Here is a 25,179-nt window from a genome sequence, read left to right on the forward strand (position 1 = left end):
TCTGAAACTGCCTCATCAAACTTACTTGGTTCTCTAAAACCTATTACTTTCGTCATATAAGCATAATGACGGGCTGAATATCCAGTGTAAGTATACCTGTCAACAGGTCGTCTGACCCTCTCTAATCTCCTGAGCTGTGGTTCACTGTGAGCTTGCCTCTCATGAGGCGGCACATAACGGCTCTGTCTAGCACCTGGCATCATAACAGACGGAATCCCCAATTCACTATCTAAGCTGTCACTGCTAGATGAATCATAACCTGCAGTGAGTGGACCTGTTACATCTTCAAAAACCTTTTCTTTTCCCTTATCTGTTCTCCCCCTCACTGACATATCCGTGTCAGTGGATGCAGTAGTGCGACTCTGTAATCGTCCTGTCCAAGGACTCACTGTAGATGATACATCACCTGTCTGACCAATCATGGAAGTACTCTCTGCAGGAGTACTTTCAGCATGACTCATACTGGATGAGCCATCAGTAGGCACTGCAACAGGATTCCCATACCAAGATGCTAACTCATCAAATACCACATCTCTGCTTATGAGTGTCTCATGCGTAGAAGGTACATAACACTTATAAGCTTTCCGTTCCTATGCATATCCAATAAATACACTTTTCACTGCCTTAGGATCCAATTTCTTCCTATTCTCATCCGGTATATGCACATATGCAATGCTGCCAAATACCTTCAAGTGTGAAATATCAGGTTTATGACCATACAGCCGTTCATATGGAGTGACATCATGAATCCCTGCTGTAGGGGTTTGATTTAGCACATATACAGCAGTCACCACTGCTTCAGCCCAATAACCATTTGGCAGACATTTTTCATTCAGCATAGCTCTAGCTAACTCCATCAAAACCCTGTTTTTCCTCTCTGCAACTCCGTTTTGCTGCAGTGTATAACTGCATGTGAGCTGCCTTCTGATCCCATGTTTGGCAAGATATCTGTCAAAGTAGTTTGAGACATATTCACCTCCTCCATCTGATCTCAAACATGATATGTAACAGCCCAATTCATTTTCAGCATGTTTCTTGAAGTCTTTGAATGCATCAAACACATCATCCTTATGTTTCAAGATATAAAGCCAAGTGTACCTGCTGAAATCATCAATAAATGAGACATAATATCATGCACCGCCAAAAGAAGCATTATGTGAAGGACCCCAGACATCAGAGTGTACCAACTGTAAAGGCCTAGTGCTGTTTTTTACATGTCTCATGAAAGGAAACCATGCCTGCTTCCCAAACTGGCATGCAGGGCATACATGACCAAAATCATTATACTTGAATTTAGGTAATCCAAGTACTACTTCTTTCTGCTGCATAGATTTCAGCTTTTGTACATTGACATGTCCGATTCTCTTGTGCCAGATCTCTACATCTCTGATGGCACTCTCATCATGAGCAAACATAGCTGCTTTAAGTTCAGGAATGGTCGCTTCCAAAGTAAACATCCTGCCATCCCTTCTGCCCTTGGCAATTAACTTGCAGCTATTTTCATACTCCTCAATGAAACATCCATCCTTGTTAAACCTCACTTGCAGATTTTGTTCTGCCATTTGACCCACAGACAACAAATTCTTTGTTATGGTCGGTACATGTAAGACATCATGCAGGCCTTTCTTCTTGCCATCAGGCATCATCAATGGAACAATCCCTTTATGCTTTATGTCATGTTGGGTATCATCCCCAGTACATACATGACCATGTGTACCTGCAACCATCTCATCAAACCACTCTCCATGCAGGGTCATGTGGTTTGACGCACCAGAGTCAATGTACCACCTGTCATCTTTGTTCTGCCTTGACGCAGTCTTGGACACATGCTGCATGGCAAAGAGTCTATCAACTGACTCATCATGAGTACCACTGGAAGATGCATAGTGCCCATGCTGTCTGCCCTTTGCCTTCATATCTCCTTGCTTCTTGTAACAATCCTTTGCAATATGCCCATACCAGCCACAATAATGGCAGTCCTTGTCCCTGTTGGACTGATCAGACGACTGCCATGAACCAGAACCACCACCTCTACCTCGGGGTGATCTCCCCCTACCTCTAAACCCACCAGATCCACGCTGGCCTTGTGTATTTGCACCATGCCAATTACTCTGCTGCTGCTGCTGTCCATAAGTATTACGAGTGTCACCACGACCTCGAAATGAACCACGACCTCTAGATCCTCTGCCACGCTGGCTAGAGTACAACACAGTATCTCTACTCTGAGATGCACTAGAGCCTGTATTCAAACGAAGTTTGACTTCCTCATGCAGCAACAAAGCAACTAGCTCTTCCCAGCTAGGGGGCTCTTCTCTGACAGAAATGGAAGTGTCAAAAGCTTTGTACTCTTTACCTAAGCCATTTAAAGCAACAGCAATCATATCATCTTCTAATACACTTGAGCCAATAGTAGCAAGTTGATCAGCTATGGTCTTAATCTCTGTGGTATACGTCTGGATGCTCTTGCCATTCCTAGACATGTTGTTGAACTGATGTTTCAACTGGATCTTTCTTGCATGTGTCATGGTTCCATAATTTTTCATCAGTATGTCCCAAGCATCCTTCGGAGTCTCACATCCAGTGATTTGAATTACCATAGCATCAGATATACATAAGGAAAACCAATGCAGCACCTTGCATGCTCTTTCATTCCATAGCCTGTAGGCTCTTTTCTGTTCATTTGTTGGATTGTGTGCAGGCAACTCAGGAGCAACTTCATCTCCTGTACATAAATCCCAATAACCTCTGCCAACCAGAAAGTTTTTCATTCTCAATTTCCATAATGTAAAGTTCTTATTATCCAACTTCTCTCCAACTATCTGAGTGATATCGTCAGTCCCATGTGCATTAGCCATGATGCAATAGACTGTCTATCAAGTGCCTGACTCCCTGCAGTCCAATAAGTATGACTGACTAAGTTCAGTCCGTAATAGTTTATGACAGTTTTCTGCACTAAATTGCAGGAAAAAACTAGGGTATTTCAGCCCACTGACACCCCAAAACAACCCACAAACAAGTGGTCTCAACTGTAGATATAACTGTCAATACATAAGCTATGTGTTTGCTTCAGCTTAAGCTTATGTAACCTCACTGCCAGGGTACATACATGCAGTCTGAAAATTGTAAACTGTGAGTAACCAACATCAATTTCAAGTCCAAAACTGAGTGTGTCAACAAATTCAGTTTCAGGTTGCAATCAACCAGAATTCAGCATACCAAGCTCCAAGCAGCTCCAAAATGTCTTTTGACCATGTCATACATTTACTTTGTAGTGGCAAGTTCAATACATGAGCATCTGAGTAGGCATAGACAACCTGTCTTCATTGACCAATGGCATAAACCTCATGAGCTGTTTGTAATTAACCAGGACAGTGTAACTGCATTTATTTCAGCTTCAAAATTCAATTTTCAATGATGCTCATTGCTTGCTTCAATTCTCCATGCATTCAGCATGTATAGGCCAGTTCACATAGATGATGGAACCCCCAAGATGACCTGTATTGCTTCAGTAATGCACAGTACTTGTCATTGACTGTGTATGACAATTTTCAGCCTCTCATTGATTTTCAGATCTGAGTATTCTGTCATTGACTGTGTATGACAGTTTTCAGCCTGTCATTGATTTTCAGATCTGAGTATTCTGTCATTGACTGTGTATGACAGTTTTCAGCCTATCATTGATTTTCAAATCTGAGTATTCTGACATTGACTGTGTATGACAGTTTTCAACCTGTCATTGATTTTCAGATCTGAGTATTCTGAGTAAGAGATCTCAGCTCCAAGACATTTGATCCAATGTATACATGCTTTGACACATTCTTGTGCTCCAAATATGCCTTCTGAGTGTAGTACAAGGCTCTTGTGTGTCAGTAATGACTGAATGCATGCTGTCCATTCATGTTTACAGTAGTTCAGAAATGATTACAGGTCTGTGTCTGTCACTCCAGCTCATAACAGAGCTCCCACACAAGCATTTACTTCTTGCACACTTCAAATACCTTCAATAGTGAGCATACATGCTCTATGAACCTTGTCCAGGTGCCCCACTGAAGATTGACAGGTTGCTGTCCATTCAGATCAGCAGGCGCAGATTTTCAGATACAGGTTGCTATCCATTCAGATCAGTAGGCGCAGATTTTCAGATACAGGTTGCTGATTTTCAGGAGGCAGCCCACGATTTTCAAAAGGCAGTCCACGCTGATTCCTTCCTTTGACTATGGCTACATTTGCAAGTGTCCAGCTTCTTCCTCATTCCTTACTTCCATCTCCTTTGCACTGCAGGTTGTCATGCCCATTCTCCCACAGCCTCATGGATGAGGCTCTGATACCATGTTCAAAGAGTAGAGAGAGAGAAAGGGAAAGACTCCATATCCATGAGCCTTCAGGCTCTCAAGCTCATTCCTTCATTTCCACACACTCTATACTGAAAAGCACACACACACAAGATAAAGTGACCTAGTGTAGACTAGACTGACTAACTCTAGTCAGGTCACCAACTGACTACTAACCCGACTTATTTAATGTAGTCACATGTAGACAGCTGTACACACTAGCTGTCATAGATGTCGGTCATAGATGAAGACACACTGACGGTGAGCTTCATTTCTAACAGGTGCCATCAAGGAGAGGATCACCACACGGCCATCGAAGGTGCAAGAAGTGAGGCCGCACCAGCCGCAGAGGGTGACGTCAGAGGGGCTCCAAGAGGGTCCGAGGGCGGACGTGGGGCCGACCTGCTGCTTCAGGGTCAAGAGGGTGATGCCGTTGGCGAAGAGGCCATGGCAGGCTCTCAGAAGCAAGCCTCTGTGATCATGAATTAGCATTAGTTGTATTATCGATCACAAGAACGAGCATTCTCCTCCCTATTCATGTCGTATCATTTTTTAGCTTTTTCCCTCTACCGCTTTTTCTGGTCTGATTTCCCCTTTGCTTTTTGATCCTTGTCCACTAATATGGCCCTTACCCCTCAGACATTCACGTAGGGTTTTTTCGTCGACCATTCTGAATCAAGCATAAGGTTATTTTGAGGCTCAAAGGTGATGCCTTTTTAAGGTTCTCTAAGGTTATGTTGCACCATCTAAGCGAGCATACTCTCCTAAGTAACCAGGTAAGTGTGAAAGAAAATACGAGGCTCCAACATCTAGGTGCAGCCCAAGTGCAGTCTCTAGCATAGAAAAGATAGTATTTTCAATTGCAATCTAAAGAGGCCCATGTATAGATATACCTGCCCCTCCACCCATGACTATCCCATCAAGTATTACTACATGAGGTTTTGTATATGTTCCTAGCATGTAATTAAGATTGTATTCAGTGTGGAAGAACTTTTTCCCTAACTTGTATTGCCCTTCAATGCCAACATGGTAAGTCCTTGCAACATCACCACCTACACAAAAAGCTCTTCCAGACCCCTTTATTATGATCAAAGACACATCATCATCATTCTCCCATTGCTTGTAAAGCTCCTCCAGGTGGCCTACCATCCAAGAAGAAAGTGCATTTAATTGACATGGCCTATTCAATGTAACCACCTTTGTACGATCATAGTTTCTCACAATAATCTCTTCTTTTGACTCTGTATCTATAACTACGGATGAACAGTGGACGTGCGCCTCGCATGCACACACACACACACATCTTTTTGGTGGATTCCACACCTCGAATGCGTAGCAGTACGACATCCACCCCCTCTAATCCTGCGCATCCTCCGGATGGGCCAACTACCCATGATCATTATCGTCAAGATCCACAAACACATCAATCTCTTCATTGTATATTTCCGGTATATCAGCAAGATTATCTGTCATATCATCTGTCTCTTGTACTGGAATTTCTTCTCGTTGCCCTTCTCTTGTAAATTCTTCCAATACATAATCCTCATCATCTCTTTTCTTGAAAATCTTGATTCTTTTCGATGCAATCGGCACTCTAAGCACTATCCCATCCAATTCTGTCAGCTCATATGTTGCATTGTCAAAGACATGTCTGACTATGTATGGCCCAAACCATCTTTTCACCATCTTTCGAAGAATCTGCAATAACTTCCTCATTTTCCGCATGGCTCTAGTGTGGCACTTATCCCAAAATAATTTCCGCCCCTTTCGAAACAGCTGATATAAACAATCTGCTATGTGTGCAAAATGGGGTATCCAAATCATATAAAACACACATACTCCAATGAATCTCCGTACCTCTGAAGTGGTAAAACAATACTCCATAATCTTGCCTATAGCATCCACCTTCTTATCCACAGTCTTGTATTTTGTGTCAACCCTGGCTTCATTATGATCCTCTGCATTACTCAAATCTTGCTGTAAATCAGCAATTCTGCACTCTGGTGGCTGAATATCCTCAGCCCTCTGCTCTATGGACTGCATAGGAACAGCCCTAAACTCTGGATGCTGAAATATTTCAGCAGTAAACTCTGTTGGCTGAAAGTTTTCAGCCCTCTATATCTCTGTAAGTTGATCATAATCAGCCGAAAACTCTGTTTGCTTAATTTCTTCAGCACTCAATACTTTTTGCTGAGTCACCTCAGCCTCTGACTCTATTTGTGACACAAAATCTGCAATTTCATGAAACATGTCCAGGGATTGCACTAATACATTACTGTGACAACTTTGCATATCAGTTTTCAGCATATTTTCCATCTCTGTCATCGTATCTGCACAAATCATACTATCATACATCCCATCTATATGCTCATCATCCTCTAAAATACCTGCATTTTTCAAATTTTTCTCCTTCCTGCATATGTACTGCCTGGCAGCTCTAGGCAACTTAGAAGTCTTCTGATAACTCATTGAACTGTTTGTTGAAATCCCAACAAAACTGGAGGAGAAAACACTGCTGCCAAGAGGTGAGATCTCCAATCTCCTCTGCTCTATACCACCATCGTCTCGCGAAACAGCAATACCTAATGAAAACCCGAATCCCTCACAGTGGGCAAAGGTGCATCTCTAAGAGTATCCCTGTTTCTAACATGGTTCACACACACAGTCATAAACTGAACTGCTCTCATGCCATCTTTACTGTGAATCCGTCATAAGCAGATCCATCATCCATTACTTTTGTTTCCATGCGCAGCTCTATGATGAATGGCTGTCCAAGAATTATGGGATAAGAGCATGAATCCTGCACAAAGAAATGGAAATCCTCCTCTACATCTCTAATAGAAACCCTGACACTGGGACAGGCAGCATACAAATCACCTGCAGTGTTGTTGGCGGCTCTCATACGCCACCCATGCTCTACATCCATAGGCCATCTATTACTTTCATAAACTCCACGAACTATGAGACTAATCTCTGAACCATGATCCACCAAAGCAATATAAGGCACCCATTTCTCTCCAATTTTTACCATCGTTTCCGTAGTTGCCCTAGCCCAATGACTCCGCGAAAAGTGACTATGCGGTATCAAGACAGGCTCATCAGTTTCAGCATAATGCATAGGCTGAACCCTCTTCTCTATCTGTGGAAAAACAGAAGCATTCTCAACCATAACCTCATCCTCATCCTCATCCAACTCCCCAATCAAAACTCCCTGTGTATCAGTAGTAGGCAATGCATGTCTTTTCCTCTTCAGGACCTCTTGGAACTGACCTTGAAACTCTCTTTTCGAGATTCCCAAAACCTCAAAAATAGTAAAAGTCACCTCACTGCCAAGTATCTTGTCACTAAAGATTTTCTTCATGTCCGTAGATGTCTCAATATCGGGCATCAATCTAAACCCTGGCTGCTTTCTCTCTCTAGGCTCTTGCCTCTTTTCTTTCTTTTGAGCATCTTCCATCTGTCGTTCTGGCCCTGGCCTCAAAGACAGTCCTGCAGTAGGTGGAGTAACAAACTCATCCCCTCTAGTCTTTTTAGCTGCATTTGGATTTTCTTCATCCCTCTTATGCTTCTCCTCAACAAGTACATCTACTCCCTGAGACTTAGCCAAGTAGGCATAAATAGTATACCTGTCAACAGGCGAATCCCAACCTATCTCAGATCTGATGCTAGAACCTGCACTAGTCAAAACAGTCTGCTGAATTTTTCCCTTGTTTGTTGTCTCCATAGCATAAGTCCATAATGCTCACTGATTCTCTGATCCTTTCTCAATCTGAACTCCATATGCAGAAGCATCTCCTCTAGCTGCCACATAAGAAGTATGCGCAGCCATGTCATCCACTAATTTCTTCATTTCGCCTTTTCCAAAGTTGGTAGCAAGTGGAGCTCTTGTTTCAGTTAACCAGATCTTACCATCTTGTCCCCAAAATACCAAATTCTTCCTCCTTGCATCCTGAAAAGATTCACAATCCCTACAATGCTGATGGTCCGTACTATCACACCAAATACATCTTTGATCTCTCCTAGGTGCACTAGGAGCACTCCTAGGTGCAGTAGGAGCACTAGAAGAAATAGTAGGCGTAGCCAAAGCAAACTGCTCTTTCAATTTCCCCACCAATTCTGCTTTAACTGACTCTAGTGTCAAATCCGTTATGCCTTTGATTATGTCATCAAGAGAGGAAGGCACCGATGGAGCGGATGGTTTTGGAGCAGAAGGAGCTGGCATCGGTCTTGGAACAGGAGGAACGGGAGGAGTAGAAACAGTAGGCACTAGCATAGGCCAAGAAACTGGCTGAGGAAGAGAAGAAATAACAGGGATAGAAGCAGGCATAGGAGCAGAAGACGGCATCGGTGTCATAGATCCATTCTGTAGGCGGGTCTTCCATATCCTCCTCTTGGTCAAAGTCGAAACTGCATCCTGGGCATCTTGCCAATCTGTTTTAATACCCATAGGCTTCGTGAGATCCTCAAGAAGCTCTCCTAATTCTTCGTGAAGAGCAGGATCTGCAGCTTGCAAGAAAAGCTCAACTTTTTCAACATCCAATGCTCTTTGTTCAATGGCATCCAGCTGACTATACCTCTCTTCAAATTCTCGTATCAACTCTGAAGCAGCTAGACCTTTGTTTGGCATGTAGACCCACTCTCGGAATGACCGCCGTGTAGCCATCCCAAAGTCCTCAAGGAAATACTCTTCTTTCAGGGCCTTCTTAAAATCTTGCCAATGCGAATTTTGAATAAAAAGATCAGTCACTTTTGCCCTCAAGGCAGGTGTGACAAGAAGAAGGAAATACTTACTCATAAGTCCAGCTGGTACTCCAAAAAATCCCATCTTGATCTCATATGTCTTCAAGTAAGCTGAAACATTATGGCCATCAAATAGCTTCTTCTCATTCTCAACTGCTTCAATCGCCTTAGTCGCGGTGATTGCATTCTCCTGCTCCGAATATAGTTGCCTTTGCTGAGACAAATGTTGTTGATGCAATTGTTGTTGCTGCTGCATATACAATTGTGTCTGCTGATTTTGAAGCTGCATATACATAGACATTTCTGTAAAATCTACTTTAAATCATCTGTTGAAGTACTTGAAGCAGCAGTCAATGATGGAGCTGAAGTAGAGGACAAAGCAGGAATCGTAGAAGAGGTTGAAACTGATGCTAAAGTATCTCCCATCCTGAAATTTATGCGACGCTTTCACGTCGGGTTCACCAAAGATGTCGAAGGGTTTTTGAAAGCAAAGTTGCGACCACAGAGGACCTTGACTAATTTCAGGATAGAAGTTCAATCAAGCGAGATCACGATTCAATTTGAAAGAAGGTCACCTCAATTTCGGATAATGGCATCATCAGCTTCAGCTTCATACTCATTGACAAAGTGAAATCATGGTCTCAAAGAGAATCAAGCAAGTTCAAACTGCATTGTGGCTACTGAACTCAAGAAAATCTCTGCAAAGACATCTGGCTGTATACTCCTGAGCAAGACAGCTCTGTATGCTTACTGTGATAAATAGAATTTGCAAAATCAAGCACCTGAGATTGCTGCCTCTAAGTAGAAAGAGCATACAAAGCCTAAGTGTTGGAAGTCCTTGTATGAAGAAAACCTCTTGCGATAGGTGCAGTTGAGACTGAATTCAAGGGAATGGTTGAAAACTCACTGGATGAATTGGTCTGATCTAGCATTGCAGTTTAAACAAAAAGGGCAAAAAACATGACCAATAGTCATGATCCGTCTCTTGAATCCCTCAACATGCTTTGCAACACCCTTTGGTCAAATCACAGATACAAATTGTGTGTTTTCTTCAGGTTTTATCAGCATGCAAGTCTTCATATTTTCGATGGTGTCCAAGTTCTTCAAATTACAGCAGTAATCTTTGTGATTGCCTGTTTACCTGAGGTTGCAGTAGTCAGTTCTGACGTCCACATAGGTGGCTTTCGACTCTTGATTTTTACGAAATAGCCTCCTTCGGCACGAGATAGTTGAAATCACCACACTTTGTCAACTCTCAGCGGCCGCAATTCATTCAGTTCATGGTAGGCTGTTCGATCATACTCAGGCACCAACTCAAGTGGATTACTCTACAGATGCTTCACTTCATCCAAAATCAGCGCGCCTTCTCTGGTACTCCTTGTCAGCTCTCCTTCGTCACGTCTTCTGCGAACATAATGATATTCTCTTCTCCCAAAATCAGCGCACCTTCTCTGGTACTCCTTGTCAGCTCTCCTTCGTCACGTCTTCTGATCTTTGTCACCTTCTGGAATGTCTTGGTTATCGTCTAATTGTCTTCAGTCGTCCTCCTCAAGCTTCAACTCCGTCAGCTCTTCTTCATCTCGACCTCTCATTGCAGCACGGTCCAATCTCGTCTTCCACAGCAACAGTCGCCTATTCTTCGTTTTCCTCCGTCACAGCCTTGACTTCCTCCTTCAGCTTCATTACAGGCTTCTGGTCTTCCTCTGTCGCTTCGTCTGGTTCTTCCACTTCGTTTCGTTCCACCCCTTTGACTGCAAGCCGTCGTTGTCAGCTTCTTTTTTACTATATTCTTATTATCAGCTTTCGTCTCCTCCGAGCTCCGTGTCATTCCATTGAGGAAGGTGCCATCAAGGAGAGGACCACCACACAGCCGTCGAAGGCGCAAGAAGTGAGGCCGCACCAGCCGCAGAGGGTGGCGTCAGAGGGGTTCCAAGAGGGTCCGAGGGCGAGGTGGGGTCGACCTGCTGCTTCAGGGTCAAGAGGGTGATGCCGTTGGCGAAGAGGCCATGGTAGGCTCTCAGAAGCAAGCCTCTGTGATCATGAATCAGCACTAGTTGTATTATCGATCACAGGAACGAGCTTTCTCCTCCCTATTCATGTCGTATCGTTTTTGAGCTTTTTCCCTCTGTCGCTTTTTCTAGTCTGATTTCCCCTTTGCTTTCTGATCCTTGTCCACTAATATGGCCCTTACCCCTCAGACATTCACGTAGGTTTTTTCCGTCGACCATTCCGAATCAAGCATAAGGTTATTTTGAGGCTCAAAGGTGATGCCTTTTTAAGGTTCTCTAAGGTTATGTTGCACCATCTAAGTGAGCACCAGTCAAACCTGCATACTCTCCTAAGTAACCAGGTAAGCGTGAAAGAAAATACGAGGCTCCAACATCTAGGCGTAGCCCAAGTGCAGTCTCTAGCATAGAAAAGATAGTATTTTCAATTGCAATCTTTTCAATTGCAATCTAAAGAGGCCCATGTATAGATATACCTGCCCCTCCACCCATGACTATCCCATCAAGTATTACTACATGAGGTTTTGTGTATGTTCCTAGGATGTAATTAAGATTGTATTCAGTGTGGAAGAACTTTTTCCCTAACTTGTACTGCCCTTCAATGCCAACATGGTAAGTCCTTGCAGCATCACCACCTACACATAAAGCTCTTCCAGACCCCTTTATTATGATCAAAGACACATCATCATCATTCTCCCATCACTTGTAAAGCTCCTCCAGGCAGCCTACCATCCAAGAAGAAAGTGCATTTAATTGACATGGCCTATTCAATGTAACCACCTTTGTACAGTCATAGTTTCTCACAATGATCTCTTCTTTTGACTCTGTATCTGTAACTACGGACGAACAGTGGACGCGCGCCTCGCACGCACACACACACACACACACACATCTTTTTGGTGGATTCCACATCTCGGATGTGCAGTAGTACGACAATGTCAAATTGAGGTCTACATTGGATTCAAAGATTGTTGTCCACCATTAAATCATGTACAAATCTTCAAACAATCCACTCGAAACAAATACATAGATTGGTAGAGCTACTGTAGCTCATATTTTGGGGTATTCGTTGATGCTAGATTGGATGCATTCGGGAAGCAATTGAAGGCTATATAAAATGAATTACAACAATAGTTGGTGTTGGATTGAGCTATGTATTGGATGCCGAAAGATTATTGTCTACTTTAGCTCATGGCTTGTTTAAGAAGGGGGGACCTATAGAAAGTACAAAGGCAGCTTGTGAGAAGCACAAGGGCTGCTTATAGTTTTTTGCAACAAAGAAGAGAGAGAATAGAAGTTTTGTGTGGTTGATTATTGGTAGAGTAGAGCTTTAAGCACCACAATTCATCCAAGAGGATGAGAGGAGGTTGTCACTTGGATTTGTGTTGTCCAAAATATCTTAAAGACCCAACTAATTTTCCATTGTTAGCTTATGGCCATAGGTGAATTTGATTAGTTTTTCTCTAAAACAAGGCTAAAATCCTTAGCTGAATGCTTAAATTAACTTTCTTTTACTTATCCCCTTTTACACTTGCAAGATTGATTAAATTGATTTTCTGGATTTCTATTCACATTGGAGCTTAAATGAACTTGTTATTTGGCAAACTAGTTTTGCATTGAAGTAATGTCGAACTAATTAACTTTGAATGGGCTCGTAGTTGGATATTCACATTGTAAAAGAAGGAACTTGGTTTCAGCTTGTCCTGGACTTCATTGTTCACACAAAATTTTTTAGAATAAATAGTAGGAATATTTTTCATATTTTGGCTCATATTTTGATGCTTTTTGGGCCATACAAGCACCATTTGAGCTCTAATCTTAGTATTTCTTGTTGGACTGCAAATGTATAACATGTAGGTATGATGCATTGGATACATGTATGAAAATCATATCATTGGAATTCATTTTACATGTATTTTTTGACATTTTTAATGCCTTTTCACCTTGGATTTAAGCGGTTGATGCTCGGGACTTATTCATGCACTTGATTAGTGGTTTGGCATACTAGACATTGTTAATTTTCTAAAATTGCAAAAGTCATAATATCGAGAATGACACAAATCACTCAAATTGTTAGTGATAGCTCTTTTGCTTGTAGGAAGGTTATGCCTAGAGGTAGAGGGAGATCATTTTCTAGAGATAGAGAATGGTCTAGCCCTTATACGGATGGTATTTGCCATTGCTATGGATAGTTTGGCCATTTTGAGAAAGAATGCTACCATAAGCAGAATGTTATTTCTAGAGGTTGTTGAAGGACTTAGTATGGTGATTATGCAAGTGCTTATAGAGACACAAGTTATGTCTCTAGAGTTGGTTCATCGCATAGAGGTCATCTTTTTGCTATGGAGCACGTACTTGGTAACATTACACATCCCCCTAGAGAGGATGATTGGTTTTTGGATTCAAGAGCTACAAATCATATGATACATCATGCAAAATTCTTTGATATGAAGAAACGAATGCAAAGTGAGTATGTTGTTACAGGAGATGATACATTGCATAAGATTAGTCACATTGGCAGTGTTCCATTGGTAACCAAAGATGGGATACATAATAAACTTTGGGGATGTTTTGTATGGCCTATGATTACTAAGAATAGGCAAAGATCAAGGTCTACAAGTAAAGTTCAATATATATGGAAAATTCATTGAGGAGTTTAGAAAGGGTAAACCTAGGAGATTGATTTCTCTTGGCCAAAAGAAAGATAGTTTGTTTGCATTGGATACATGTACTTCCATCACAAAGTTCTATGCATGTGAAGATTGGACATGGACAAGACAAGAAGATTGAGTTATGGCATAGAAGAATCAGGCATGTTAACTTACAAAGGTTGAAATAAATGCAATCTAGATAAGTTGTTCGTAGTCTTCCACATTTTGAATATGTCAACTATGGTCATGTATGTGAGGCATGTTAGTTCGGCAAGCTGTCTAGACTCCCATTTCAAATGGGGGGAGAGTTAGCAATTATCCTTTGAAAATATTATATTTGGATATATGGGATCCATTTCAAAATATACCTTTGAGTGTAAGATGCAAGTATTATATTACATTCATTGATAATTTCACCAAGATAACATGGGTCTATTTCTTACAACATAAAAGTGAGGCTTTTGAGAAGTTTTTGAAACTCAAAGCTATCATAGAAAAGAAATCAGGAAGTTACATAAAGTGCTTGATATTGGATAATAGAGGTGAATACATGTCAAATGAGTTTTGTGACTATTTCAGAGATCATGGGACTCTAAGAGACATGTTACATATATGTATAGACCTCAGCAGAATGGTGTTTCAAAAAGAACGAATTAGATCACTGATGAAGTTGCAAGAGCTATGATGAATCAAATGCATATGCCTTTAATCATGTATTGGACTAAGACAATACATATTGCAATTCATATTATGAACAAGACACTTACATCATTGACTTATCTGCATAAGAAGATGTATGGGGGAATACTATAGTTGCACATTTTTAGAGTATTTGGTTCTGTATGCTATGTTCATGCTCCTGATGACTTGAGGAGAAAATGTTGAGGTAGCTGCAATAATGGAGCTTCTGTGTAGAGATGTAGGTTGAGAGAGAGAGAGAAGAGATAGAGACACACAATTTGTGGTATTGAAGAGTGTGTACCTCAATAATGATTTTAGATAGGTATTTGTACTATGTATAGCATGGCCCTTATGGGCGAACACGGGCACTGCCCTTTATCCCAACAACTTCCCCCCTAAAGGCAATGTGCCCAAAGGTAGAGGAAAAGAATCAGCTAGGTCTAAGTATGTACAAAGCTGAAGAGACGATACCTATCCAATACCCATCATCTGCCAGCAATGGGCAAACCTCTCTGCTGGAAGACCCTTTGTGAGAAGGTTTGCAAGGTTATCATCAGTGTGCACCTTGACTAGCTCAATGCTCTTGCAGTCAAGTATCTCTCTGATGAAATGATACTTCACCTGTATGTGTTTTATCTTCGCATGAAAGACAAGTTTCGGTGCTAATATGATAGCACCCTAACTATCACAGTGGAGTTTAGGAACCTTAGTAATCCTAAGCTCAGCAACCAATAGTGACAGCCATAAGGCCTCTTTGCATGCCACATACTATGCCTTCGTAGTAGACAGTGCAACACACTTCTGTAGCCTGGATATCCAAGAGACAGATTCTCCTGTGAAGTTAAATACATACCCTGTGTAGTGGACTTCTTGCAGTCCGCATGTCTACCATAGTCTGCATCCATAAAGCCAATGATAGATGCCTTCTGCTTACCAAAGCAGATGCACAAATCCTTTGTGCCCTTGAGGTATCTCATAATACCTTTCATTGCTTCCCAATGCTTCTTGCCAGGATTTGCCATGTACCTACTAATCACTTCCACTACAAAGGCAATATTAGAACATGTAGCAACCATAGCATACATCAAACTGCCAATGGTTGAAGCATACAAAATCTTGGTCGTTTCAGCCTTCTTATCATTAGATGTAGGGCTTTCCTCTGCACTGAGTTTCACATATGGAGGCAATGAAACTCTGATTGCTTCCCCCCCTCCATATTGAAATGCTGCAAAATCTTGGATACATACTCCAGCTGAGATAGATAGAGTAACCCCTTCGATCTATCTCTGAGTATTCATATCCCAAGAATGTGATTGGCATCACCAAGATCCTTCATGTAAAAGCTGCCATGAAGACTTTGCTTCAATGAATCCCCTACCGGCAATCAGCATGTCATCAACATACAGAACCAAGATAATCAGGCTACCATCTGCTACCTTCTTGGTGTACAAGCATGATCAACTTAACTTCTGTGAAATCCCTGAGACTGCATGAAAGTATCAAACTTATAATACCATTCCCTCAGTGCCTCTTTCAGCCATACAAACTCTGTTTCAGTTTATAGACCATCTTCTCTTTGCCTTCAGTAACAAAACCCTCAGACTGTTGTATATATATATTCTCATGCAAATCACCATGTAAAAATGCAGTCTTTACATCCATCTGTATGAGCTCCATATCCTCAGTTGTAACCAAGCCCAAAATGGCTCTCAAGGTAGTCATCTTGACTACTACAGGAGAGAAGATCTCATCAAAGTCAATTCCATGTTCCTACTTGTACCCCTTTGCAACCAATCGTGCTTTGTACTTTGGTGAAGAATCAGAAGTGACCTTCATCTTGTAAACCCACTTGCATGGAAGAGTTTTCTGCCCTTTAGGCAGCTACACCAAGTCTCAAGTACCATTCTTATCAAGTGATTCCATTTTTGACAACATGGTCTTGAACCACTTCTTGCTGTCTGGTCTAGTCATTGCTTCCTTGAAGCATGATGGCTCACCACAATCTATCAACATGACATAATCTATAGCATACTGCATACCATGAACAAACCTGTTAGGTGGTCTCAATGATAGAGTTGACCTGCGGAGCAAAGGCTCAGCATTTGCTAGCTGTTGGGCCTGCAAATCTACATTTACAGGTTGTTGTCCTGAAATACGGGCCTGTAATTCTACATATATAGGTTGTTTTCCTGAAATTCCAGCATACTGTCCTGATAGTTCAAGCTATCCTAACTGCATGTTTTCAAGGTGAAACTATGGTGTATCATCGGCAATACCTTGCTGGTCATTTCCAACACCATTTCTTACATTTTCAAGAGTATTTATAGCAGGTATATGCTACTGTTTGGGCACAAATGACTATCTAAAATGTACATTCTCCCTGAAAATAACCCTCTTGACTTCCTCAGTCTTCTCAAGCTGCTTAAGCATGCAATCTTCACGGAAGATGATGGCATTGCTGCGTACTATCTTTCTTTTCTTGGGATCCCAAAGTCTATACCCCATCTCACTCTTGTGACCATATCCTAGAAATAAGCATTTACAGGACTTTGATTCCAATTTGTTGCGTTCTTTTTTATGTATGTGCACAAAAGCCTCACAGCCAAATACTCGCAAATGAGCATAAGAAGATGGCTTGCCCAACCAATCTTCCTAAGGGACTCTCCCTCCCAAAGACATGTTCGGTGACCTGTTAATCAAATGAGTTGATGTCATAACAACCTCTACCCAAAATCCATGGGATAATACAGCATGAGACAACATCGTACGAACCTTATCCTGTATGGTCCAATTCATGCACTCTGCAACTCCATTTTGGGGAGGATTATGGGGGGCAGTGAGCTCCCTCTTTATCCCCTTACTATCATAAAATGCCTGAAAGGCTTTGGACACATACTCCCCACCATTGTCAAAGTGAAGACACTTAAGTGTCTTATCAGTCTAGTTCTCAACCAATGCCAAGAATTTTTGAAACCTATCAAGCACTTTGTCCTTGTTACGAATAGGGTAAACCCATACCTTCTGTGTAGCATCATCGACAAATGTGACAAAGTATTTCTTTCCTCCTAGAGATAATCCTCTGGCATTTGACACACATTGGAATGTACTAACTCTAGAGATAGATTTCAGTGAAAGAAACTTTTTATGAGATGTCTGCGCATGCTTACCACAAACACAATGATCATAGTGCTCAAAATTAGCATAACGAAGACAAGACAAGTAACCCAAAGGAGAAAGTACTTTCATTCTATTTGACTCATGTGTCCCAATAGGCCATGCCACAAGGAAACACTTGGCTGCTTGGTCACGGTGACAACATGGTCACGCACACTATATACATGAAGTGGATACAAAGTATCACTCTTGTAATCTCTGGCAATAACCCTAGATCCCTTATAGATCTTCCATTTCCCATCACCAAAGGTGGTATGAAAACCATCATCATCTAGTTGACCTGTACTAATCAAGCTCTTCTTGAGCTATGGTACATGCCTTACATTCTAAAGAGTGAAGACAGATCCAAACTGCAATTGCACACTACCAATGCCTGCAATGTCACATGCATAATTGTCCCCAAGATGGACAATACCATGTTGACCTCTTGTATAGTTTATAAACCACTCATGGTGAGGGGTGATATGAAAAGAGATATCTGAATCCAAAATCCAAGTGTGTGTCATCATCTTATCAGCTATCAAAGCATGTGCACTAAAACATGAAGAGATAAAGAGTACATCATTCCCACTATCGCTCTTATGGCTGACTACATTCACCTCTTTGATCTTTACACTGCTCTTCTTAGTAGGCTGACTCTCTTTCTTCTCTTCCTTACTATCATCCGTCTTCTTGCCCTTCCCTTTCTCTTTCTTCCATTTATAGTAGTCACGTTTGAAGTGACCCTCTTGCCACAGTGATGGCATTCAACATCCTTACCGCGTGATATATTATGCCCTTTGCTATCAAATTTGCCATTCTACTATGATCTGTCTCTAGTATGCAAAGCACTAGAAGACTTACTGAATGCATTATTCTACCGATTCATTTCTTCCATGAGTAGAGAACTCTCTACATCAACATACAAAAGCATAGCATTAGAATTACTCATAGCAGTCCTAAAGGTATCCCAACTCTCTAGTAGAGTGCGAATGTAGCTTTGAACTCATCATCAGTATTGAACTTCAAAGCGGCAAGCTGGCTAAAAATGGAGTTAAACTCACTAAGATTAATAGACATTGCAGTACCCTCTTTCATACGCAAATCCATGAGTTTCTTTAGCCAGTAGACTTTGCTTGCAGTACTCTTTTGGGCATACAACTCTTCCAGTCGCTTCCAAATGTCATAAGCAGAATCCAACCCTTTAATAACAAGGCATCAGAAATCGATAGCTCAATGGTCGAGCGTGCAAGCTCATTCAGCTCATCCCAGTCATCCTACCCTACATCAGCTGGGTTTGTTCCCTTTACTTTAATTGGCTTTACTTACTTCTTCTACAACAAGATATTATAGCACTACTTTTGCCAAACTGCAAAGTTGTGTGTTCCTTCAAGCTTCTTGATATGCATAAGATGATTGTCACTGCTGCTAGCCATGATTCACAGCCAAATAACTGTATGGCAGCTGACAGCTGATGCCAAGCAATGAAAGCTCCAAAATCCACTTAGTAGTATGTTAGGAATATCCCCAAGTATGTACAGCAAGAACATACATTAGTTCATTGCCCAAAATGCCTCAAAAGCATTCAATGATAGTAAACATACCAATTTCTTGACAAAAACAAAGTACAATCCTGAGAAAGTGGAATATTAAGTCAAGAAAAAGAAAAAATCAAGACTTGAAAAAATCAAATGTTATTTTATCAAGACTTCTAAAAATAATGCAAGTATCATCATTTAAAAAAAGCATACTCCTAATATTCCAAACCATAGCTTAATGAGTGTCTTGCTTCTTGAAGTCCCAATGAGACATTGTAATTCTTATTGTAGCACATATAAATACAAGAGAAAGAGGAATGGCGAGAAAATAAAGAGAACTGATACACCTCAGAGAAAGAGGAAGAAAAATGATACCTCATGCTTCATTCAATAGCAATCGATGCATGCGGAACAAAGTTTCTTGCCTCTCGCAAGGCAACTAACATGGCCAAGCTTCTTTTAATACATAAAAGGAGCAATTGTGATAGAAAGAAGGCAAAGCATTCAAAGTATGTTTATGAATTCTCAAACTAATGCAAGTAAAAACACACTGAAATTTTTTTATATTTGCATTCTAGTTACCTTGACGAGATTTTTGCTTACTTTAATCTAGCTGAAATGCAAGCTTCTTCTAGAGTACAATATACAAATACATAAAAAGGACAAGAGTAATGGATCAAAATAAAGAAAGACAAATAGAGAGGCTTCTAGCAATGAAAAAAAAATCATTATATCTTTTCAAATGTAAATACAATCAAAATATGTGTCCTCTATGATGACTTCAATTCTAGTCACATTTCATTTTTTAACTTAATATTTTCAAATCTTTCTCTTTATAACTCTCAGTGTGGTTTTTTTGTTTTTCTGTTTGCTTTTTCTCTTATTTCTTTTCTTTCCTTCTCAAAATTTCTCTTTCTTTGCATTCCATCTACACATTAGCTTTGGAAGAAGCCTTCTCAATATTTATATTTCTTTATATTATTATTGCGTCATTGGAAGAAGCTACATTTTTATTTTCAAGAGACAAAAAGCTCACTATGGTATTGTTTTTAGTAGCAATATTTCTTGAGAAATGGAATGCTATTTTCAAGATCTTAAACAAAATCTTCAAAAATGGGCTCATTACACACAAAAGTAAAGAAAATAGAGAGAGAAAAAAGATGCCACCATTATTTAATACAAATTCAACCTTAAAGTTAAAGGAACTCAAGGATTCGATAACGTATCTTTCATCCTCCATTTTATTCTAGTTGAGATATGATTAAGAAACTAATCCAAGACCCATTTCACCTCAAAATTTTCGATAATGATGTAGGGTTGCCTCCATTTTTATGCTTTAGGGGGCTACGTTGGGAAGATAGGTAGATAGATAGATGCTTATTTCACACACACACACACACACACTCTCTCTCTCTCTCTCTCTCTCTCTCTCTCTCTCTCTCTCTCTCTCTCTCTCTTCCCTTTGTGTTGAAAACAATAGTTCTCAAAAGAATTCAAAGCCTCCCCACAAAGGTTCAACTTTCAATGCCTGAATCTATTTAGCTTTTAATTATGTAGACTTGCTTGCTTGTTGTATGGCAAGCTTTACCTAGCTATTTAAAAACTAATATGCCATATTAATATATCATTGTTGTATCTTAACACACATTCCCTAATAACATGGTCTAATATACAAATATGTGCATACACATCATAATCTACTAGCTATTCATTTGAAGTAAATAAAATTCTCTCACTCTAATTAATCAATTGTATTTTATGGGATAGGAAGAATAGTTTATGCATGTCGTCAAAGAAAATTTAGGAACATGATATCAATGTTTAGGAAATGCTCTCTCATGAATAGTATATGCACATTGTTAAGCAATATCTTACAAAAAGTTTTATAAGCTCAAACTCAACTACTAGATTGGGATTTAGTTATCCAAAGTTGTATAGAAACAAGCATTACAATGAATGCTTGGTCAATACTTGGTTGAATTATAATAGTGTATTGAGGTCTCCAAGCGCAGCAAACAAGTGTGCAATTCGATTTTACCTATGCACGAAAGTGAAATTAGTCATGCAAGTATAAGAATGTATCAATTTAGTAGTTACATTTTTTAGAATTAGCAAGAGTTAAAATGTTGCTCTTTAATTTCCATCTTGAACATTCTATGTGGTCTAACCTCCAAACTATAGTATCACTCTTCACCTCATATTCCTTGAAAACATTTAAATAAACAAAAACTTCACCTTGACAGAGAGAGCATTTGTCCAAAAGAAAAAAGATGACATGCATATGCACATGAGTGAGTCTTTAATGTGTGCATAGAACACGTGTAAAGGATGGACATACCTGCATAGTTAAAGCGCATGCCTACATGTGTAAAAAGCTGCACATGAGCACCTGGTGAATAAACTAGCATTACCTTGGCAACAACTTGTTCTTGCTTATAAATTGTCATTGACCTAGTAAATCCATTGATTTTGAGTTGATAGTCTGGACTGTCATGCTTAGGGTTCTTGTTTGCCAAGTATGCATTGAGTTTGTTGTCTTTCCATCCCCCTTGCTTGACATGGAACAAAAATTGTTCACTTTCCCCACGATAAACATCGAAATGATCTCGAAATGAAAATACCTGCTCAATGAAGTCAAAGGTACACATTACTAATTTTTCATCCACAAAGAAGAGAGGCAAGCTCAAGTTTCAAACCCAATGGTAAAACAAAACTCTCTTCATTCCATGTTTAGGTAATCATACCTATTCCAACAAGAAAAGCACAGTGCCTAATTAGCAAGATGATTGAGAAGCAGTTTTGTAAACTCATGTGACACTTAACCATGTTCACTTCAATGGTCTTCATGAAAAATGATAGAAACTTGTTGAATAGCACAAGGAAAAATGCACATAATTAATCATTCTAGCATGTTTTAGGAATTAACTTGTTTAATGGTTAACAAAAGTTCATGATAATAGGTGGTGTCTTTACAACAACTCTATTGTAGAAATGTCACAATTCTAAGTATGTGCTTCTATGAAGCTTCTATATTAGAAATTGGAATATATAATTCACAACAACAAGCATTCAATATCTTCTAATAAATATTCCTTTCTAAGGATCTTAACAAATTTCTATGTATCAAGCTTTGAAAAATGAGCCCGAAACATGAGGTCTATGAATTACAGATCGAATAATCCTCATAATGGGGAAAGGAAGGATTGTGTGTAACAAGATCATTTAACACAAGAAGTCCCCCTTTTTGAAATATCTTATACTAAAAATGATGCAAAAGTGAAGGAGAGAGGACCCTTCCCTACCCTATAACGTTTCTACCAACTCCCAAGCATACTCGTATGCATGAAACTACATTCAACTTCACCTAATTCATCCCATGCAAACATCTATACCTCTCATATATAACTACTTCAAATGCTTTGTTATATTTTTTCCTTAGTTTCTTGGCTCAAGGCTTGGACTCAAACTCAAACAAGATGTAAATGATGGTTTATCTTACAATGAAAAATTTATATTATGGCTCTACCATGTTTAGACTTCACCAAAGCTTAGCTTTTTTTCAAAATTTATAATTAAAAAAGAGGAAAAATAATGTAACATAAGTGGTTCTCAAGAAGAGTCTAGTTTTTCTTGAGCTACACACTATACGAAATAGGCTTAAAGAAGCATGCAAGGCTTGCATTTGAGCCAAAAAGCTTCAAAATGATAACAAATTAGAGCAAGGGTAGACTACATATTTGTTTATGTACAACAAAAAAAGAGTGGCCTTGAGTGACAATGATAGAAGATGGCATTTCTCCCTACCAAATTTGAATGTATCACCCACCTCCCTCTAGTTTTCAAGTTGAACCCTAAAAATTCAAGCTTGAGGTCCTCCGCTATGAAAACCCAACCTCTCAATGATTGAGAAACCATGGCAAGGTTGAGATAGGTGTGAGTAAAGCCCATGTTCCATAAGAGGCTACAAGCACCCTTGGGTTGAAGATCCATCTATATTGAGGAATTCAAAGAAGGCTCACAAATATTGCTATCCAAACAATGAAGAACAAATTTTGCCTCCATTGTATGCAATCTTAGAAGCGGAAATAATGCTCGATATGATAAGATAATAAGAGTGTTTGTGATAGAACACAATAGTGTTTGATGTGGCTAGAGGTTAGATAAAGTACAAGGTGCTTCATTGCATTTGATGGCAACATTCAAAGTACAAGGTGCTTAAAAACATTTAATGAAAAAGTAAATAAGGCTTGGTGCCACCACAATAGATTTTTTACTTACGTAATCAGATGCTCAATTGGTCTAACCTTATCTATGAAGCTCTTTAGTTGGATATTGAGTATGTTAAATCTTTTCTAGCCACCATTACAATAAACACTTGTTGGAGACAATACATATGGCATCACACAACTTGGAATAGCGTCATTACCCATTGGCATCATCTTCTCCAATGCAATTTTGTTAAGACCATTGCTTGGGCCTCTTATATGGCATCTAAGGGCCTTAGCCTTGAGCTAGTACTCTAGTATGGCCCTTAGAGTGGACCTTTTGGCCCCATATAGGGTGCCCTCTAATTTATCTTACCAATATCATGTGCAATAGTAAGGGGCCCACTTATGTATGACCCTCTCTGTAGAATCCCCTCACCCCCCCTTTTTCCTAGGTAATTACTATGGTATACATATGCATATCCCTCAATTCATCCATCCATTTAAAGGTCACATATATCTCTCTCTCTCTCTCCCTCCCTCCCTCTCTCTCTCTCTACTCCCCACTCTTCAATTAGTAGTGTCTCTCGGTCCATGGTCTTCTTTGGTCTCACGTTCTTCTCTCTCTCTCTCTCTCTCTCTCTCTCTCTCTCTCTCAATCCATGGTCTTCTTTGGCACCCACCCAACAGCTTCAAGATAATCATGCTCGTATTTCTCAACAGCTTCAAGATAATCATAACTAATATATTCGCACCCACCCAACTTCATTCAATGATAAGGGATCCTTTTCTCTTGCTTCTTGTCATTGTGACATACTCATAGACCCATCATTGATTGTGCACTCGGCGGCCACTTCACTTTGGCGCATCACTCTTATCAACTTCATGACCACAACTTTTGCCGTGCTATGGTTTCCATGCCATTGTATCGTCCATATAATCGTTCTACACAAGCCCAATCTGAGCCCTAGAGCTATCTATGATTGGGAGAGCTATGGAGGAAGTTGATTCTCCTCGAGAGGAACAAAAGCAAAAGAATAGAAGCTGTAGGTAAAAGGCTCTTGATTTGTACCTTCGTGGGCTTGGCGGAGAGGAGCAGGGCGTCACGGTGGTCTCGAAGGAGGCGGATGCTGCGCGAGCAGAAGGCGACGCGCGTCTCGCTGGTAAAGAGGACGGCCGTGGTGGAGGCGCTGCGCACCGACATGTCAGGGTGTCCGCAGCAGCCCAGCTCGTCGAAAACCTCCAGCACCTCCTCCCTCCCGCTGCAGAACTCAGGCCCCACCACCACCAGCGCCGCATCATTCCTGGCCATCCGTCCCTTATTCCTAATCCGCGGCTTCCCCTTCTTCTTCCTCTTCAATTGTCAAGAGACTCGTCGGACAACACTGTAATCCCCAGTCCCCAAAAATCTTAGATGTGGCGACACTCGTGGACCGAGTCTTCGTCTCAACACTCTTATCGCTGCATTGTGCAAGCCTGCAAGTGCCTGGCGGTGTCAGCCACACACAAGACTTGCGAGTCACCACGGAATGAATCAATATCTATACTATTAGCCAAGGAAAGGTGGGGGGCCGGTGCCATGTGGCAGCCCCCACCTCCCCCACAACAAACAAAGACTACCTTGCAAAACACAAAACACAAAACTAGAAAGTTGCTTAGTCAAAGTGTGATGTAGTGGCTTTTATATTTTACTAACTTTCTGTTTAAGAATTAATGTATAACTCCATAAAAGAATAGCAATAACACAAAAAAACCATATAAGCATGCTAGACAAGCAACATGCCAAAGAGCTAGCATAGGTCTCTTCATTGTTTTATAATTATGGGGAAAGGTGTCATTCCCTCGTCTTTCAAAAAGATATGCATTTCTCTTTG

General features: G+C 40.5%; 1 protein-coding gene and 1 pseudogene across 1 annotated transcript; both read right to left on the reverse strand.

Moving 5' to 3' along the window:
* Positions 1 to 11,362: 11,362 nt before the first annotated feature.
* LOC148038433 (putative 3-hydroxyisobutyryl-CoA hydrolase 3) lies at positions 11,363 to 16,709 on the reverse strand (annotated as a pseudogene).
* Positions 16,710 to 20,513: 3,804 nt separating this feature from the next.
* Positions 20,514 to 24,794, reverse strand: LOC148038434 (uncharacterized). Its single transcript, XM_087675422.1, has 3 exons — positions 24,378 to 24,794; positions 21,512 to 21,721; positions 20,514 to 21,138 (listed from the first exon to the last, which is right to left on the reverse strand). Exons 1-3 carry the CDS (start codon positions 24,615 to 24,617, stop codon positions 20,998 to 21,000), a joined length of 591 nt encoding a protein of 196 aa, XP_087531548.1. The 5' UTR covers positions 24,618 to 24,794; the 3' UTR covers positions 20,514 to 20,997.
* Between the last annotated feature and the right edge of the window lie 385 nt (positions 24,795 to 25,179).

Source organism: Lygodium microphyllum, chromosome 3 (assembly GCF_053477565.2).
Source record: "Lygodium microphyllum isolate KBCC chromosome 3, Lygodium_microphyllum_v1.1.10, whole genome shotgun sequence".
NCBI lineage: Eukaryota > Viridiplantae > Streptophyta > Polypodiopsida > Schizaeales > Lygodiaceae > Lygodium > Lygodium microphyllum.